The 18,993-nt window shown below is 56.3% G+C and overlaps 1 protein-coding gene across 25 annotated transcripts in view; it reads left to right on the top strand.

Moving 5' to 3' along the window:
* Positions 1-1,625: 1,625 nt before the first annotated feature.
* Positions 1,626-18,993, top strand: part of LOC113879939 (proline-rich receptor-like protein kinase PERK8) — a 35,260-nt gene continuing 17,892 nt past the window's right edge. Inside the window, exons 1-7 of one of the 25 annotated variants that reach the window (XM_027521805.1) lie at positions 1,627-1,751; positions 4,463-4,568; positions 4,790-5,511; positions 7,187-7,302; positions 11,235-11,342; positions 11,467-11,635; positions 11,770-11,903. Coding sequence is in view for 8 of the 25 variants with exons in the window: in XM_027521817.1 (XP_027377618.1) it covers positions 6,865-7,302; positions 11,467-11,635; positions 11,770-11,903 (741 nt within the window). In the remaining 17 variants the exon portion in view is untranslated. Of the gene's footprint in view, positions 1,752-4,462; positions 4,569-4,789; positions 11,343-11,466; positions 11,636-11,769; positions 11,904-18,993 lie in introns of all 25 variants that reach the window. The other 24 variants (XR_003507527.1, XR_003507526.1, XM_027521804.1 and 21 more) reach the window with 24 other exon arrangements.

Raw genomic sequence — 18,993 nt, forward strand, 5'->3', positions numbered from 1 at the left:
TTTTTGAAGCTTTCTTGACACCCGTGGTTGGTGCTGGCCTTTCTGTTTTCCAAGTCCTGTGGCCGGGGCTCTAGTCTCTGGGGCAACTTGCATGCTCTCAACCAGGCTGTAAAGGGGGTTCTCGTCCCCTTCTTACGTTATCTGACACTTTAAGGTAGCTCCTCGTCATGGACCCCAAAGACCACTTTATCTTCGTCTACCCAACAGCCCGCCTGTAAATGAGCCCCCTGCCCAAGGCTCGGTGTCTCGTTCGATCGGGTGGTCCATTTTCACTTCCCTGTCTCTAGTGGTGGGCTTACAAATAGCTCAGTCCCTTCTTTTCTGCCCAGGAAATCTCCCGACAGTTTTATAGTCACCTACAGGATCGCTGGCCACGGCGCGGGGCGAGGGCGAGGGCGAGGGGGCGGGGGTGTTGTTGGCTCTGAAGCTCCTTTGAAGCGCCCCAGAAGAGCATGGGAGCTCCTTCTAACTTGATACCTCCTGCGGGGACCCTCTGTCTTTCCCCTTAGGGACCCATCACTCATTCTTACCCCTCTGCTGTCACCAGGCGCTTCATCCTTGTCCTCCCGGCTGCCACCCACCTGTCGCCCTAAGATAGATCCTTAGTCCCTTTCAACAGCATTTTGACCTTTGCGAGAGGACATTTGATTGACGGTTCTGCCCACTCTGCCGCTCGGTGCCCGGTAGAGCTGCCGAAGGCGGCACCTGTTAAGGATTAAATCTCATGTGCCAAGTCCCGGAGTCCGAGGCCGTGAAGCTCTGGTCTGCGGCAACATGTGTCGCTGCCTGTTTCCCCGGGGGCTAGGGGCGGGGGGGCGGTTCAAAGTTGTATGTGTGGGGAAGTGATCTCAAATTTGGAGAGGGGTGCCCTATGGATCTCCCGGTGGGATACGGACCTCCTTGAAAAGTACTTTCCCTATAGGGACACATCTCGTGTCTAGATTACTACAACTCCCTTTCTTAGGGGTACCCCCGCTTTTCTTTAAAGTGGAGGAAACGGACCTCTTGGCAGAGGAGGGGGGCATTGCAGGGTTCTGGGTACCCAGGCTGTAAGCGGCAGAACCGGGAACTCACAACCCGGTTTTTCTGACTCGGAGGTGCACTATGGAGTCTCTTGATCAGAAAAGGACGGGTAGGATAGAAGGGGGTGACAGCCGCCACTTACATTTGGGTGCCGCTTGTCTTGCCTAGGGCATTTTATTTCTCAGGACAATAAGCAGAGAGCATCGTTTTCTTTCCCTAAGCTGCATCCTCTGATTGAGGTTCCGAAATAGCCAGGTGTGCGATCTGCCGCCCCCAGCGCCCCAGCTTTGCCCTTCGCCCGCCCGAGGACAACCACCCCTTGTCCCGGTCTCCCAGCAAATCGTGCACAGAAATCTCCCTCGCTTGGCGCGCGGGGCTCGTGGAGGGAAAAAGCAACAGCGAGCTCAGGGTGTTGGTCATGGCGGCGAGGGGCACTGCGGCAGAATTTTTTCCTCCCTTCTTTGCTGCAATCTGGGTGCGGCTAGAGCAATTTGTCATAGAATCTGGGGGGCTCATTTTTCCGGCCAATCACTTTTGGAGAAATGAGCGCATTGCAGCAGAATGCACTGACGTCAGAGACCACCCCTTCTGCGCCTCCATATAAACCCCACCCAGCCAGCCCCTAGCGCAGACGGCGGAGAGCTGGGATGGAGCGCGCCTTGGCCCGCTGGCCTGGGCCGCGGCTCCTCCGGAGAGCCCGGGCGCCCACGCGAGAACCTCCCTACCCGGTGAGTGGTTGGCCATCCTTTGCCCGAAAGGATGTGCAAAAGGAAGACGACACCCCCTTCTGGGCTGGGCTCCGTCCTACTGGACCTGCCGCGAGATAGATACCCGAGACGGTCTCCTGAAGGCGACCACTTCGCCTGGTCCCCGAGCGTCGGCGACGGAATCGTGTCGGGAAGGAAAGTCTTGAGGCACATTTTCCTGGAGGACGGGGGCAAAAAAGAAAGAATCACAGGGCCCCTTTCCAGTCTAGTCACTGAGGGCAGGCTGGGTGGTCGCGGCCTCAGTTACGAAGAGTGGGAGGAATCTGATCAACCCCCTGTCAGAGGCCAGTGTGCCGCAGTCACCGCGGTCCAAAACCGAGATTTTCTGGGTTTGAAGCCACCTTGAGAATCACGAGTGGTGAGAGACGTGGTGGTGGATGCATTCCCATTCCCTAAGAAATTGGGGGGGAAGCACCCCCAAAGCCAGAGTCTCCCGGGCATATTTTCCCGCTAGTTTTGGCCAGGTTCTTGGTGGCCGTAGGCATCAGGAGTAGAGGTACTTGTCCGCTAGGGGTTCCGAATCCAAGTACACAGGCTAGTGCGAAGCCTACTCCAGTCAAAATTCAGGCAGTAGCATTACTACCCGGTAGCATCTGGCTTATTAAAACAGTGAGAGATACGGCGCCCAAGTGCAAACCTTCCAGAAGCCCCCCCCCGGGGACGGGTTCCGTGCAGAAGGGCGGCTGGGGAGCGGGGGCACGGGTCAAGTGATTAGGGGTGCATGCAGAATAGAGGCACGGGGTGGGTTGAGGTGGAGGGAAGGCTGTGTCCTTGGGTCTGGAAGGGGCTGGTCAAAAGGGAAGAGAGAAATACAGAAAAAGGGGGCGTGTTGGGAGAGTTCTGGGCTCTGGGAGCGGAGAACTGGGGGATCGGGGGGTCTTCTCGGTGTTGCGCGATGGTCCTTGGAAGGTTCTGACGTGTTGTGGGCTTTTGATTTTTGATCGAGCCGCCTCTTGCCATTTCCTTTGTCCCTGTAAAGCACCCCCCCACGCCGCCCCCTCCCCACGGTGGGCCGGCGGGCTTGGGGAGGGGGAGCGCGAGCGGGTTGCTACGTGGCAGGTTTCTGGAAGATTTTCTCGCTGGCCGCCAGAGGGCGCCCGCGGCACTGCGGAATTTGGGGGGGCGGGGTGGGGAGGGGAGGTGGCCTTTGTTCTCCTGCTGGAGGGGGTCGGGCGCGGGATTTCCTGGAGAGTTCTGGGTGCATCTACCTAGGGGAGAAATGTTTTAAGACCCCCAGATTCCCTGGGGGAGCGGTTGCAGGATTTCGCGCTGGGTCGCGATGCCGTGGTCGGCACTGATTGCGTGACCTAGGGCGTCGTGGATGAGCGTGGACACAGATGAGTTTATTTCGGCCCGTTTGGGTTTTGAGGGTCTGAGAAGGTGTGGCTCATCTGGGTAGGATAGAGAAGTCGTAAAACGGTTAATTAGGCGCCATCGTGCGGGGGTCTTGAGATTCTTACTGTGGCGGAGAAAAGGAGACGAGATTTGGGGTGGGGTGGGGGGGCTCGGTGGTGGTCTGGATAATTTTAGGCGGTTTTGGCTAACTTTATTTTATTTCCTAGTGGTACTGTATTTTGTATCATGTGTCCAGAGACACATTAAGTGTGTGAAAATAGTGTATTGAAAACTGGGCCTTTATCATTTAATTAATGGATGGGTAATTGCATTTTCTGGAGGTTGGCGCCAAGATTTCGGTATTTTTAACCCATCAAAAGTGGAATCTTGTTCTGAAAAGAACCCTATGGCGACTGTCCCCTTGAAATGCTCAGCTCTGTCTGGTGCCAGATTGACCCCCGCAGTTGGGGGGTGCAGAAGGACCTCAGGACCTGTATGGGGGGGCGAGCGCCCCCACCCCGCTCCGCCACATAGAATCCACAGGTGGATTCTGGCTGGTGTCGGCCGGCGTGGCGTTTAGGGGACCCAGCGGCCCTGCGCGATTGGCTGGGGTGGGCTCTGCCCCCCACTTTCTTAGGCCTGAGACCTTTTGGGCGCCCCCTCCACCTTATGCCAGCTGTGCCCCTGGCAGCTGCGGGCCGGGCGCGGGCGGGAGGCTGGGGTGCGCGCAGGTGTCTGCTCTCGGCTTCTGGGTGCTGGCCGCGCGCCCCCTAGCGGTCTGTGTCTGCAAATGGCTCTCGGCCTGCTAACCTAGGCTTCAGGTTGCGCATGCGCACACCGCTATCACTTGTGCCTTGTCAATCAAATCTTCCTTACCCCCCTCCCACTTCTCACCCTCCTCCCCTTTCCGCTCCTCTCCCTCCTCCCGTTTCCGCTCCTCTCCCTCCTCCCCCTCCCCTCCCCGCTTCCTTCCTCCCCCTCCCATTCCCCCGCCCCTCCCATTTGCCTCACCCCCCCTTTCCCCTCCCCTTCCTCTCTCTCATCCCCTCCCCCTCCTCCCCCCTTCCTCTCTCTCATCCCCTCCCCCCTCCTCTCTCCTCCCCCTCCCCCCTCCCTCCTCCCCCTCCCCCCTCCCTCCTCCCCCTCCCCCCTCCCCCCTCCTCCCCCTCCGCCCCCTCCCCCTCCCCCCTCCTCCCTCCTCCCCCTCCGCCCTCCTCTTTGTTCACTCCCTCCTCCCTCTCCCTCGGACTGCCCCCTCCCTCCCTCTGCTGTTCCAGTGCCGGCCGTTAGAGGTCATCAAGACGGTTTCTAATTGTGCCCCCCTTCCCCTGCCCCAGGGTCTGTCTTCAAGGATGACACCTTCCGTCTGCCTTCCTGCCACCAAGGACCACCTGTGGATGACGAGCTGATGCCCAGGTGCTTGCTGCTCACCTCCGTCTAATGGTACCTCAACCCATCCTGGTGGCAATTGAAACCTGACACAGCGGGCAGAACCCGCCCCCCCCCCCCCCCGCCCCCCCCCCCCCGCCCCCCTGCTTGCACCACCCCCAGGCCCATTAGCAATTAAAAGGCAATTTAAAATTTTAACTAATTAGTTTTAGTTGTAATTAATTCAACTTTAACTAACACCTAGACTTGGCCTTCTAACCTTTGATCTGTTGCAGAGGACGCCAGGAGCAGGGATTCCTGGATCCCACCAGCAAACAAAGCAACCACTGGGCAGTGACCGCCCCCCCAGGCCGCCGAAGATTGAAGAGGACCCGAACTGACCAACCAGCTGTCCCTCTTGGCTAAGTGTTGAAACCAGTGCCCTAGTGAGGGGGCACTGGCTAACCTCGGACTTTCGATGTGCTTTTTGCCTTGATGCTTTGCTTTTCTATGTGCGTCTGCTTCTGTTAACCTTCCATCAACCTGGAGGTTTCACCATCCCAGGGAGGTGTCAGTCTTTCTCAGTCCACCCCGTCATTATCCCCAGGATGGTCTGAAAGGAAGGGTCCCTTTGGGAACTTCTCAGGAGGGAGACCTGGGCCAAGGGCTCGGCCAGCATCTCCGTGGCAATTCCAAGGCCCAGGGTGGGCTTCTGGAAGGAGCATGATTCCCGAGGCCATGCTACTGAACTGCCAGGGGTATCCCCACCTCTTCCAGATCTCCTCGTCCTTTCTGGGGAACTGGGATCGAGAAAAGCAACCTCCCAGGGTGTTGTGAGTGTTGGTCCGATTCTGGGAAGCTGGTAAGGCCAGGCATAGAAGAGGCGGTCAGTAAATGTTTTTCCCAAACAGGTTGGTCGACCACGTCCCCCTCGCCCCCCTCACCTGTCTCACGCTTCTCGTTTATTCTCCCACAGCGCTCCGGACAACCCCAGTCCGCAGGGCTCTCGGTGTACCAGGTAGGGGCCATACTCAGCCAGGGCTCGGGCTGACCTGAGTCAGGACATGCACGGGGCGTGTGGTCATTTCCAGAGCGCTTTGTATGTTCTGTGCCTATGTTATTGCTATGTCAGATGTCCATGTGAGCGAGGCCGCCTCGTTTACAAATGAGAATGAATGCCTCCATTTGAGTAATTTTAAAAGGTGGAGGGCAAGAAGACAGAACTGAGCCCCCCTCCCTGTGGGATGGGAGTGACTCACACTTAGAGTGAGGTCGCTGAGGCTGGAGGAGTGTGAGCGTTTTGTTCCGTTCCTGGCAAGAGAAGGGGTCAGAGTTGGACCCTGGGTGCCATCAGGGGCTGCCCCTTACCCCCACCCCTGCCCCAGAATTCTACCAAGAGCCTTTTGATTTCCACTCCAACGTTTGACAATGGGACAGCCTGTTTGGAATCCCAGCTGCCCGGGGTGGTCTTGGGGGTCTTGGGTGGCCCCACTGCTGGTACCATGTGCCGGTCCCACCTCTCAATAACGGTGTGACCTCAAATACATTGCTTACCTTCCCTGAGTCTCAGCTCTTTTCATGGCCTAAATGGGGATTAGGGGGGCAAAAAAAAGCAACACAAAAAACACCCGCGTTTATCTACCCCACATGGCGCTTTTGAAGGCCAAATGATGTAACCACTATGAAAGTGCTTTGTAAATTGCTGTGGAAATTGCGAGATACTTAGCACCAGGAGGCTGTGCCTCATTATCACATGCCCAGCCTTGTCCCCCCCCCACGCCCCCGCAGTAATAACAGCTAGCACCCACTAGGTGCTGTGTGTTTGTACTCAGTAAATAAATTCCAGAAGAAATAAAAACAGAATTAATTCAACAAACATTTTCTGGACTGCCTACAATATGCCCCGCACACCAGGCCTGGAATGTGATACAAAGATGATGAAAACAAGTCTCTTGGAAGCTAATTGGGGTCCTCGTTTGACCAGCACTTTCTTTCCTCCCCTTTTAAGCCAACCAGTTTTGTCCGGACGAGACAAAAACAACTCGGGCCGCTTTAGAGAAACCCGGCTTGGTGTAGACAATAGCTCCCGGGCTTCTGAAAGGGGCTGATTGGATTATGTGGCAAATGAAGGTGGAAAGATGACTTGGGAGGTGGCAAATGAAGTGGGCGGAGATCTGCTGTGAGTTAATCCAGGCTATTAGGAGGGACCTTTTGTCTTCCAAAGGCTGGCAGGAGCTTTCACCACTGGGTTTTACATCCTTAATGTAAGGACGCATAATTTATGGTCAGTGAAAACTCAGGCCCCAGTGAGATTTGAGTGGGCTGTAAAATTGAGCGTCCTGCTACCAGTGAGTAATTATAGGGGACATTTATGTCTCCCTTTGCAGTTGGCAAAGGCCTTTTTGCAACCATCAATTCATTTGAACCTCACAACTCCCTGTCCGGACCCCGGGCTGGCCTGTACCTCCTAGGGGAACAGAGGCTGTCAAGCGGCCTTCAGATGAGGACATCTGAGGTGTCTGACACAGTAAAGGGAGAGGAGGCCCCCCGCCCCAGCCCCTCCAGTTTCTCAGACCTGGCCCTTCGGCCACAAGCGAGTCCCTCCAAATTCCTAACTTTGCTTTCTCAGCAGCTTCTGAGCCTCCGGGCCTCTCCTGGCCTCCTTTCTAGCCTCTGTCTCTTTCCTTCCGCAGCCCCGCCTCCTGTAAAGCCTATCTACATTCGCTGTCTTCCTTCCTCACCTTCCGTTTCCCCTCCAACCCACCGCTTCGTGGTCTCCTCTGGTCCGTTGAACTCCACCAGCTCTAAGGTAATGACTTTTCTGGAGCTTAACTCCAGACATGTTTCCGGCTCCCGGACGCACGGACACGTATTCAGTGTTTCTCTCACAGTCTTCCCAGCTCCTGGTCTCTGGTGTTGACAGACATCCCTATCCCCTCCACCCCCTGACCTGTATGTAGACGGTACGGAGTCACCTGCCTCTGGCCCTCCTCCTTCTTAACCTCTCCTAGAAGAGTATCCAGCCCTTCCAGAACCTTCCAGAACCTGCCTCTTGGCATCTTCTCTGGGTTGGAGCCCAAACCACCTAGAGCTGAGGCCTTGAGGTAGCTCAGTGTTTCCAAGCTTTTCCACCTTTCTCTCAGTTGCAGAATAGTTATCTTTACCTGGCAGGTCAGGTGGGCCATCGTGCAGGTAGAACCTCATGTCCCCACTATTCGAGGAACTTGAAATAAATTCACTTAAGTGTTCATGAGAAAGTACAGCCAAGGTCGCCATCCAATTTTCTTGTAGGTTAAGTTCCCACAGGAAGGAGCGCAAGGGAGAAGAAAGAAGTGGGGGAAGGGGGGGCAAGAAAGAAGCAAAGACTAGAAAAGTGCCCCTAAGACAAAAAAAAAAACAAAAAACCAGGAGCAAAGGGAGACTTAGAAAATACGAAAACCCACCCCAAAAAACACATCCAGAGAAAGGTTCCTTCTGGGGTTAGGCAAAAAGAAAGTAAACAGGAAAAAGGTTTTCAATTGATTATCCCAGTGACAAGTCCCAGGAAGCTTTCAAATCAAATTGCCCCATTTTAGGTTTTTAACTCCTTCTATCGGGTTTAACCTCTTTACCTCCCGCATCCTGGTTAAACCCTTCTCCTGGCCCCCTCGCTGGTGATTAAATCCCGAAGGTACATGGAGCCTTTCAGTGAATGAATGGCGAGCAGAAAGAGCCCTCCCCCTCCCCCCAGCTGTGTTTTTCAGTTCTATTCCACTTTCTGCCCTTTTCCCTTAATGAACACAGGGCTAATCTTGGGCCTTGTCAAGGAAGAGGCTGTAGGCCTTAATGAGGTAGCTGCTGGATTCCAATATTCATCTCATAAGGAGCCTTCTTTGTCTGGGAAGGAGAGACACACTGATTATCATAATGAGGTGAACCGCGGCTGCAGGGCAGGGGCGAAGAGGGTCTGAAGCCACACTTCTCATTTTGGTGCTGGAGCCCAGGGACTCATTCTGCTCCCCATTCAAGCCTTTGCCTCTGTCCCAGCTTGCAGTGCATGGAGTGAGGTTGAAAGCTGCAGGCAGCTTTGGGCCACAGATGAGGGCTGCTCTGCAGAGAGTTCTTTGTTCGACCCTGCGTGCAGACCAGCCATGGGCCAGGGTGACTCAGGCCTCTGGGATCAGTTTTCCAGGAGCAGAGAGACAGAGATGTGGGTCAGGCTCACCCCGGACTCATTCTTAGGGCTCCCCGGTGTTAAACCTGTAAGACTTCCCAAAGCTGGAAAAGTAAGTCCTGGGTGAAAAAGTAAGTCCTAGGTGTAGACGCCGTGCAATTGTAGCCAAGCCAGCGTCCGTGGAACGCCCCCTCAGGTCAGGAAGTGGATGGGTATTGGTGCCCCAGCACAGCCCCATCCTCGTAGAAGGGCAGAGGTGGGGGCTCACACTCAGCCCCTTGTATGATGAGAGACCCCAGTGGTCTGTCGGGACCACTCGGATCCAGTGTCCGAACCCGGCGTCACCCGCTGTACCCACTAACGGTTCCCGTGTCCTGCGCCCCGCCCCGCCCGTCAGTCCTCTCTTTCTGCCCTCATTCTTGAAATCCCTGGAGCCCTTTCTTGTCTTTAGGGAGGGTGTGTCTGAGTCAGAAACTTGCCCTTATGAACCCTAACTTCTGGATGTTCCTCACCTGAAGGCAGATCAATCACGATCGGATCACTCCAGTTTTAAACCTCAGACTCCAGCCAGACCTTCCGCCAAATGGGGTGGGGGAAAGGGAGTGGGTGCGGAGAAGTGCAGTGTTTGGAGCAAGAAAACTTGATTAGTTGAAAACTTCCGGTCCTCCCTTCCTCAACTTACCTCTTGGCTAAAGGTCCCCTGGTGTTGGTGGATGAGATTTCGACACGTCCTGAGTCAGCAGAACCGCCTCCCATCCAGCTCCCTAGATGACAGTCGGCCAGCTGGGACCACTCCATCGCTTTTGGTGGTGGTGACCCCAGATGTTGCCCGGACTGGGGGACTGGATGCGGTGGGCACTTCTGAGAATAGGGGGTCCCACCGAAACCTGCCCTCTTCTGTGCAGTTTGTGGAGAGAGCTTAGAGGGCAGCTCCTGGTGTTTCTAGAAGGATTTAAGTAGGAAAAAAGAAAATCCATAGAACCCTTCATACCCTCAAATACGTATCAATAACTAAAATACCTGCCCCAAAGTCATTAATATTTTAGCATTTGAGAACCCAGGGAGGAGGGGAAGGCAGTTGAACTCATCTTCTGAGGCCGCTGGCAGGGAGTGTCTGTGCTCCTGACTCCCGAGTGGACGGTGTGGACTGCTTTAACCTGTGTCCTTGTTTCTGTGGCCCCCCTTCTGCGCCCGAACTGACGCAGCTCCCAGCTCCCTGTGGGCACGGGACACCTGCCCCCACTCCTCCAGCCCGGGGGTCCTGCGGGTCTTCCTGTGTGGGCCCCCGGACTCCGGGGCCCCAGCGGGCACAGCCACCATTAAGTCAATCCCGGAGGCTCCCCCCAGTTCTTCTGACTATTCCGTTATTTTTCTGCTTTCACTGCCCCCTTCTGTGGTCCATCCGTCTTCTCTCCTCGACTCCCATTTCCTCATCTGGCCCTCAGGGGGGCGTCCTAGGCCAGCCCACTCCTCCTTTGGGTGTCCCAGAACCAGCCGGCACAAAATGGGGCTCAGTAAGAGTATGTGGGATGTATGTTTGGACAGGTGAGTCAATGAAGGAACTTGACTGTCAAACCCGAGCTGCTAGGTGGGAGTCACTGGGAAGCGTTAGGTCTAAAGGGTGGAGGGTGTTGCCCCACCCCCAGCCCCTTTTGAGCGGGGCCCCACCAGTCTCACCCCTTCCTGGACTCACGCATCCATCCCGTCATCCAACAGTTGATCCTTGCTGAGCAAACCCATGGCTTGGCCCCGGGCTGGGCACCTGCCACCCTAGCGCGTCCCTTGATGGCCTCTGCCTCCCCAGGGTGGGGAGCCGGGGGGTTGCTTCTGCCCAGGGTGCCCTATTGGCTCCCGGGCGTTGGAGCAGCATGCTCCTGCTCTGTAGAGAAGGCAGGCCGGGGGGGTGCGAGGGGCAGGCCTGCTTTGCCTTGCTGTGGTTGAGTGGCCCCCTTTGAATCCGAAGCCTGGGGAGGGGGCCCCGAACCTGCCCTTCTCCAGGGCTCAGCTGCAGGTCCCAGCCAGCCAGCCCCTCCTGCTCGCCCGGCCTCCCCGCCCATCCTGTAGCTGAATGTGCATGGTCGTCATGGGCCCCCAGCCCTAGAGTTCAGGACTGAGGAGGGGGCCGGGGCAGCCGTGGCATGTGTCCCCTTGGGCTCTGGCCGCACCAGGTCTCTCTCTTGAGTTGGGGGTCCACGGGCTGGACCCCTCCCTCCAGGATGCCCTCCTCCTCCTGGGACTACATCCAGCTCCCCCGCCCCACCTTTGCGGGCGGGGGCCTGCCCACCGCCAAGGGCCCCTGGCTGGGAACCTCCAGGGGACCTGCAGGCCTCACCTTTCCCAGCTGCCCACCTCGCTCCTCCTCTATCTGGCAGCTCTTCCTCTGGCTTCCCCCCGCCCCCCCGGCTCTGCTTGCCAGATCCGACCTGTGTGCCCTTCCCTGTGCCCCCTTCTCTGGGTTCAGGACCCTCTGCGTCTCGGCCGTTCACTCTGCTTAACACGTTGGTTTCCTTGCCGAGCCCACACCTGTGGTTGCCCGCGTGCTGCCCTGCCCACCTCCCACCTCCATGCCTTTTCCCTGTCTCCCGCAGTGCAAGAAGGCCTTCCCCCTCAGGGTGACTCAAGATTCCAGTGGGTCTCCAGTGCCCGGGGCGCAAGCCCCCCAAACCCAGCAGGCCACCTCCCCCTAGCATCCTCAGGTACCTCTTCCCGTGGGCCTGGCCTCCCAGGCTCTGAGTGACCCTGGGCTGTAGCCAGGCTTTTGCCCTGTCCTCTTCTCCCCATCCTAATCTCCCCAGACCCTTTGTGATCACATCCTGCCAGGTCTGCCCACCCAAGCGCTGTGTCCCGGCGAGTCCCAGGCTCGGCGCCCGTGCCTCCCCAGGCCTTGTGGCCCGTCTGGGGGCTGCTCCCTGGCCTGTTGCTTCCCACACCTCTTCCCATCCTTGCCGCCCCCACGAGCCACCTCCCTCCACCGAAAACCAGATGGCAGGTGAGACCAGGCTCTCTGCCTTTTCTGGGTCTTGTGTGTGTGTGTGTGTGTGTGTGTGTGTGTGTGTGGCTTTTCTGGGGGACTTGCTTTGTCGTCCTTCTAACGTTCTGCCTGTTCCCCCCCGCCACACCAAGGAGCCCCGGCGGCCCCGGATCGTGAACGCCTGGACAGAGGAGGTGGAGGAGCTGCCCTGGAGCAGCACGTCTTCCGCAGGGTCACCTGGCGTCTCGCGCCTGCCCCGAGCTGCGACGCTGCTGCCTGGCTTGGGGTGAGTTGCGCGCTTTTTTGAGACACCACGATTTCATCAGGCTTACTCAAACATATCTCAGTTCGAGGAGGTCCACATGCAAACCTGGGAGGGGGTCACTTCCAAGGGCAAGTTCTCTGCCACCCCGACCACGGGGCCGGGCGTTCTGGAAGCCGCTGGGAGCTGAGACCCTTGTGTGCCAGCACGGTAAGTGGGGAGCATTCCCTCGGGTCTGGGCTCCTGAGAACTAGCGCCGGCCAGGCACACACACAGTAGGTCCTCACAGAGCTTTGCTGAGCGTGGTAATGAGATGAATAGCAGGACGTTTGCCCTCCGCCTAAAGCCCAGCTCCCGGGCCCCTTTGGAGATGCGAAAACAGCCGTGCCTGTCCGCCTGGAGCTGGAAGGGCGCTTCTGCCCATACGCCATGGAAACGTCAGTGGCTGTGAGAATGCTGGGTTCTCACGCGCAAGGCTTTGATAATGTCCTTTGATCAAACAGTGGTTTTTGAGAGTTCTTCCCTTGGCCTCGTCTCCTCACCCCTGAAATTGCAGCGGGGTGGGAATGTTTTTGTGTGTGTAAATAAAATCAGTAATGGTGGAGCACAAGAAAGCTGGGGTTTTAGCTCCATGAGGCTCTCTGGGCCCGACATTTGTTTATGGGACCATCATTTATTCAAGAAGCGTTGATGGAGCCTTGGGGGCCTGGGGGTGGGGCTCTTCTCCAGGGGCCTGAGGCCAGCTTTGCCTTAAGGACCAGAGGGTCTAGTCAGATGCCTGGGCGGGTCCCATATGGTGATGTGGCCTATGTGGCATCTAGGTCAGGTGGACAGGGGTGCGGGGGCTCCCCTGAGGGCACCTTGCTTTCTGCGGTCACAGCAGAGGAGCCCACGGCAGGGCTTTGGGGATGTTTTCGCAGCCAGCAGCTCAGTGGAAGGTGGCTGGCTCTGTGCGCATGTCTGAGACGTTCAGGGTAGCCCCTGGGGTGAATGAATGAAGGCACCTAAGTGGCCGGGATGGCTTGGATATGGGGTCAGAGTTGACTCAACTCCCTTGATGTTTATGGAGGCTCAAGTGGGCCTAGCCCTGTCCCAGTCCCCATGCCTTGATGCTCCACACAGGGTCTCTGTGAGAGGAAACAGGGACCACGTTGGAGCTGGGGGCCCTGTCTTGGGGTGCACCCGCCTTTATGAGCCCTGTAGCCCAGTGAGCAGAGGGGATGGACCCCCGTACTCCCCAAGGGTCTCCGGGTTCCATCCTAGCTTCTGTAAGGCTCTTGCATCAACCAGATTTGGGGGCCAGCTCTTCCACAGTCCTGCCCTCCTGCCCTGAGTGGGGAATGGGCTGGGGATGGTATTTTGAGCAGGCGAGAAGGGAAGACGTGTCCATACAGGGGGCTGACCCCTTTGTCCACTTGTTTCCACTCCCCAGAGGTTGCAGAGAGGTGGAGAGCGTGTGCCCAGGCCTGATTCCAGGGAGCGGGCACCAGGCGGTCTCCACCCCTTGACATTTACTCCGAGGCTGGCATTTGCCACCTGCAAACATGATGATGTGGAACGGAGCCCGGGAGGGGATCTTTACAAAGGGCAGGATGCGGGCTCCGGGATGTTGTATCCGGAGCTTACCAGAAAGATCTATGTGATTCGTTAGAGCCAAATGCCCACGGTTCCTGGACGCCTCCCTCCTCGGGGACGTCTCGGGAGCCCCTCCAGGTGGGCTGGGCTGACGGGCAGAGTCAGGATGGAGGCCGATTCCCACCCAGTCCCAGACTTTGCCAGCCCCCCGCCCCTTCTCCTCCTCGGTATTTGGGATGGCCTGTCTTTGGGCTGTGGTGAATTTTAGAGGCTTTGGTGAATGCTCAGTCTCAGGCAAACACATATTTTGGATTTTGTGTGTCATTATGCAGAAAATCGGAGAAGGCAATGGCACCCCACTCCAGTATTCTTGTCTGGCAAATCCCATGGACAGAGGAGCCTGGTAGGCTGCAGTCCATGGGGTCGTGAAGAGTCGGACACAACTGAGCGACTTCACTTTCACTTTTCACTCTCCTGCATTGGAGAAGGAAATGGCAACCCACTCCAGTGTTCTTGCCTGGAGAATCCCAGGGACAGGGGAGCCTGGTGGGCTGCAGTCTCTGGGGTCGCACAGTTGGACACGACTGAAGCGACACTGCAGCAGCAGCAGCAGCATGCAGAAAATGGGGGCTTCCCTGATAGCTCAGTTGGTAAAGAATCCTCCTGCAATGCAGGAGATCCTGGTTCGATTCGTGGGTCAGGAAGATCTGCTGGAGAAGGGATAGGCTACCCACTCTAGTATTCTTGGGCTTCCCTTGTGCCTCAGCTGGTAAAGAATCCACCTGCAATGTGGGAGACCTGGGTTTGATTCCTGGGTTGGGAAGATCCCCTGGAGAAGGAAAAGGCTACCCACTCCAATATTCTGGCCTGGAGAATTCCGGACCATAGAGTCCATGGGGTCGCAAAGAGCTGGACACTTTTCACTCAGAAAATAGAGTAATAGGTATACTGCGTCAAGCTCTTCATTTGAAGAAGCTGAAACGTATCCACCTGCCATTGTCCAGTGTTGGAAGAAAGGATCATTTTCAGGAATATTCCTTTTTGGTGGATTGGCCCATCCCTGAGCAGTAAGGGGTGAAAATGAGGCCCTAGCCAGCCAGCCAGACGGTGGGAGGGGTTCCCTGGGCGTTTGTCGTGGTGCTGGGCCGGTCCTCAGGGCCGCCTCTAGCTGAATGCTTCTGGGTGCGCACAGGTATCGGGAAGAGATGGTGGTCTTGCTGGAAAGCTGGTCCTCGGGCCCCACCTGCTTCCCCGACCGTGGAGGGGGATTGGGACGGGGGCTGAGAGCATAGCTGCGCCTCTGCGCGTCTGGAAAGCAAGAAAATGCCCCCTTTCTCGCCCTCAGTCTCCCACCTGCAGGTTGCTTGTGGGACTGATGGCAGCTTTCAGGGCCCCTGACCCAGTGTCTCCTGACTCGTGACTCAAACCCCAAATGTATTTCCAAGCACATTTCTCCAAATAATGTAAAAAACTGGCAAGACTTAAGGGCAACGGGAGGCATGTGTTTCTTATTCATTCATTTACATGAAGGAACTTAAATGTGTGTGGTTTTTTTTTTTTTTTTTTATGACCAATCTGACTTCCAGAAAGAAAAAAAAAAAAAATCACCCGTCTTTAATGAGCTTGCTAATGAATTTTTCCTTGAAAAGAGGAAGGCAGCTTTACACAGAAGGGGTTGTGGAGGGAAACAAATTAAGGCCCCAAAGGGTTAAAGGGCAGTGGACAGTGTAGAAGCCGCCATTGTGAGCTGAATCAGAAGGTCTGGGGTGCTGGGAGCATTTTCTTTTAGAAGACTGACATTTAACAAGTTGCAAATGAGCCCCAAGAACTGGTTCCTTTTTCCATCTGCGGCTTTGAGCTCTGCCCCCTGTCCTAAAGAAGGACTTAAAGGAGTCTGACTACCTTGGTCTCCCATCCCCGGTTTGAACAGATGGAAAATTCTGGAAAAGAGTTAGTTACAGCTTTCCAAATGAGGCCATCTGAAGCATGGGGTCCCCATGTTGAAAGGAAGAGAATGGTCTGTAGGGGAAGGAGGGGAGGCTTTCACTCTGGGGCACCTCCCCCTAGTTCCAATGGGCAGCCCCAAGTCCCAGCTGCCTGCCTATGGCTTCGGGAGGCTGGGCCATTTTTTCGGTGGGTGTTTATGGCAGGAGTTAAGCTGAGGTAGCGCCCCGTTATGGGCGTGGCATGAGTCAGTGTTTTGGGGCCAGGAGGGAAGAGAATGAAGGGACCCTTGGAAATCCACCAGGAGGAGGTCAGCCCTCTACAGTGTCCACTCCCAGGCACAGCTCCCCCCTCCCCACATGCTGCAGCAGCAGCAGGAGGGATCTCAAGTTCACTTGGATCCAGCAGAGGTCGAGGGTCCCCTCCTCAGTCAGTGCCCAGGCGACATGCTAGCAGTGCCCAAGAGGCTCATTTCTGAATGCCCACACATCCTTGAATTCCTAGTGCCTTCCAGATTTTAGATACTTGGCCCCTTATCCCCGCCTTTGGGGAACTCACCAAGGGCCTCGGCGGTCGTGAGGGGCCTGCAGGCAGAGCAGGTGCAGGACGGCCGAGGCCGGGGCAGGCCCCAACTTGGGAAGGGTGTGTGTGTGTGTGTGTGTGTGTGTGTGTGTGTGTGTGTGTGTGTGAGAGAGAGAGAGGAATTAATTAAGGGAGAGGAGAGTGGTGGAGGGTGTAGTCATGACTCTCCTAATTGCTCTCCAATTTCTTTGGGCTTCAACAAAAATCCAGATGGAGGGTTCTTAAGTCCTCCTTCCTGGGAGTCGGGGGGCCAGGGTGGCGGGGGAGGAAGGCTGCCCACCACCTTCTGCCGGGCGTCTCTTTGCAGAGTGAATAGGGTCTTTGGCAGGGGTTTAAGGAGGGGACTTAGCCTGGGAGCTCCCAGGGCGGTGCAGATGGAGACAAAGGCCCCGCAGAAGGAATGTGGGGAGCCCCCCACGGAGAACAGCCACCTGGGGATAATTGGGAGGCCCAGCGCAGATGAGTTTTCCCAGGTTCTGTGAATACATTCTCTCAATAGAAGGTGCCCTTTCTTCACATGAAAAGAGGAAACCTCAATTACCTCCCCCTGAAACAGAGTGTGTGTGTGTGTGCGTGTGTGTTCCCTCCGGGGGCTACGGCGGGGCCCCTCGCCCTTGTGTGCATGGTGGGGGCTCCGAGGCGCATAAACGAGAGGCCGCACAAAGCATGTCCAGCTAGCTGCCCCGTCCGCGCGACCCCAGACCAGCCCGGACTCCCCCGACCCGGGGCTTTCTCTTTGCAAGTTTCTCAGGAGGGGGAAGCGAGTCGCCCTGCCTGTAAACAAGAATCTGATCAAACGGGCCTGATGCCTGAGAAACAGCCAAAGGAGACAGGAGTCCAGGGTGGAAAGCTGGGGAGAAGGCTGGTCGGGGGTGGGCAGAGATTGGCCGCACGTGTGTGCTGGCCGTCCAGACTTACAGCCGTGCTGGCCCTTCCAGCCCTTCTCTGGGCTGTTCCGTGGAGTGGGGGGTCAAGTCATTCCTTCGGGTTAGGAAACTGGGGCTTCTGTGGCTCCGAGATCCACTTAGGAAAGGTGAGAGAGGTGGGCAGTCAGCAGGGGGCTCAGGGTCGGGGCCACCCTAAGCACGGGGGCCTTCTGAGCTGGAGGGAATCAAGTTGGCACTCTCGCTGCCCCCAACTATCCCAAGGACTCAGGCCCTTCTGGAGGAACCCAGGGCAGAGTCCCTGCCATGGGATGAAAGCATCCTGGTTCTGAGTCTCTGCTGGTGACTTTGTTGCTGCTGGCTTCTGGGCCTCAGTTTCCCCATCTGTAAAATGAGGCAGTAGCCTTTCAGTTGTCTGTATTTAGTGAAGCAGAAGAAGCCAGGGATGTTGGCGCTAGAAAGACAAGGGCTCTTTCACCAGAGGAGGGGATGGGGGTCCCTAGGTGTTCAAATTGGGCCCCTACTGGCCTCCTGGCTGGGGGCAGGGACCCCCTGCTACTCAGGCCTGGTCAGTCAGAGGAGAGAGTCCAGATTGGGCACTTTGGGTGCCCCAGGGTCAGGCAGCAGCTCTGCATTGGTCTTCTAGGGACCTGGTTCCAGCCTATGCTCAGGTCCCACTGTGACTATGACCTTGGTCCCTGATGGGCCTCAGTTTTCCTATCTGTGAAATGGGGGCAGTGCAGGATCACGGTCACCTCAGGGTCCATGGGGCCCTGAGTTCCTTCCAGCTGCTCAGGGGTTTGTTTGCTGAGTCTTGAGAGTCAGAGGGCTGGAGATCACTGGTCTTCTGTCTCTCCACCCTCTTTTACTTCCAAGACAAGGAAAGCAGAGACCTGAGGGAGCTGGGTGTGAAGCCCACCGCCCGTGGCCAGGCAGCAGGGTTGGCAGTCGTCAACCAGTCCTCTCGGTCAGCTCTTTGTGAACACGGATCCTAATAAGGCTCGTGGCCCAGAGCAGCTCAGTGGACTATTCTTCCACACAGGTGGGCCGCCGGCCAAGCCTGGAACACCTTTCTGGGCCGTGTAATGAGCCTGGCCCGTGGCTGCGGTCCCAGGAGGGTGTGCCAGGCCGCACCCTTCCCTGCGGCTCGCCCCGGGGCCTTTCGGTCAGGAGACCCTCCGCGGTACCTCCGTGGGTGCCTTGGCCCGGTCCGCGGAGAACTTCCTGAAAAAGCCATCAGGCAGAGAGGCAAAGTTCTGGAAAAGCGATCAGTCGCCTGCCCCGCTGCCCATCCCAGACTCAGTTTTGCAAACATCTCTAGCTGTCTCTTTGTGCTTCGGTGCATGGTAATAAAGAGTGCACAAACCCACGGCCAGGCCTGCACCCGTGATCACCATGGTGGGCTACAGCCTTTGTTTGCTGACCTTGGTTGCTACAATACCTGCGAGCTGAAATGAGGGATCGGGAAATTGCCAGCTTCAATTAGACCGGCAGCCTGCCTTCCCAAGTGCCTCTGCCACTCTATCCATTAACGGTAAACATACGCCAAATAGGCCTTAATTCTCTCTAATTGCCCACTCCTGAAGCAAAGAGTGAAATTCCAGGAAGAGGCGTATGTAAACAGCCCCCATTCCCTGGCCGACTAAAATTAGAGGACTGATGGGGGCCGGTGAGAGGTTGGTGCGGGGGGGACGTGATTTCAAAAGCTGTCCCAATTACCTCTCCTATTTTCATAAATGAGCCCGTAATGTTCAGGGCCCTGGCCTTCACAAAGGTACAGGAAATGAGGTCCGCCAAGAGCTTGCATCTGTTGGGGAAAGTTGTGAGGGGGTGGTCTCTCCTCAACAGGTAGGAGGGCGAGGCTGATGACTGTTGGATAAACTGCGGGCTTCTATTTCTGAGAATCAACATTTTATGAAAAAATCGTCCTTTTCCATCTTTCCCCTGCACTCAACACCCACAAATGATATATATGTATTTTTTTCAATTTCAATACAGTATTTATTGTATAGAAGAAAAGTAGATTGATTAGTAAATAGTAAAAGGTTTGGGGGGAGAAATATATTACAGTAGGAAAAATTCTTTAAAAATTTTATTTCTTTAAATCTATTTTTTAATTAGAGGAAAAT

Source organism: Bos indicus x Bos taurus, chromosome 21 (genome assembly GCF_003369695.1).
Source record: "Bos indicus x Bos taurus breed Angus x Brahman F1 hybrid chromosome 21, Bos_hybrid_MaternalHap_v2.0, whole genome shotgun sequence".
Lineage (NCBI taxonomy): Eukaryota > Metazoa > Chordata > Mammalia > Artiodactyla > Bovidae > Bos > Bos indicus x Bos taurus.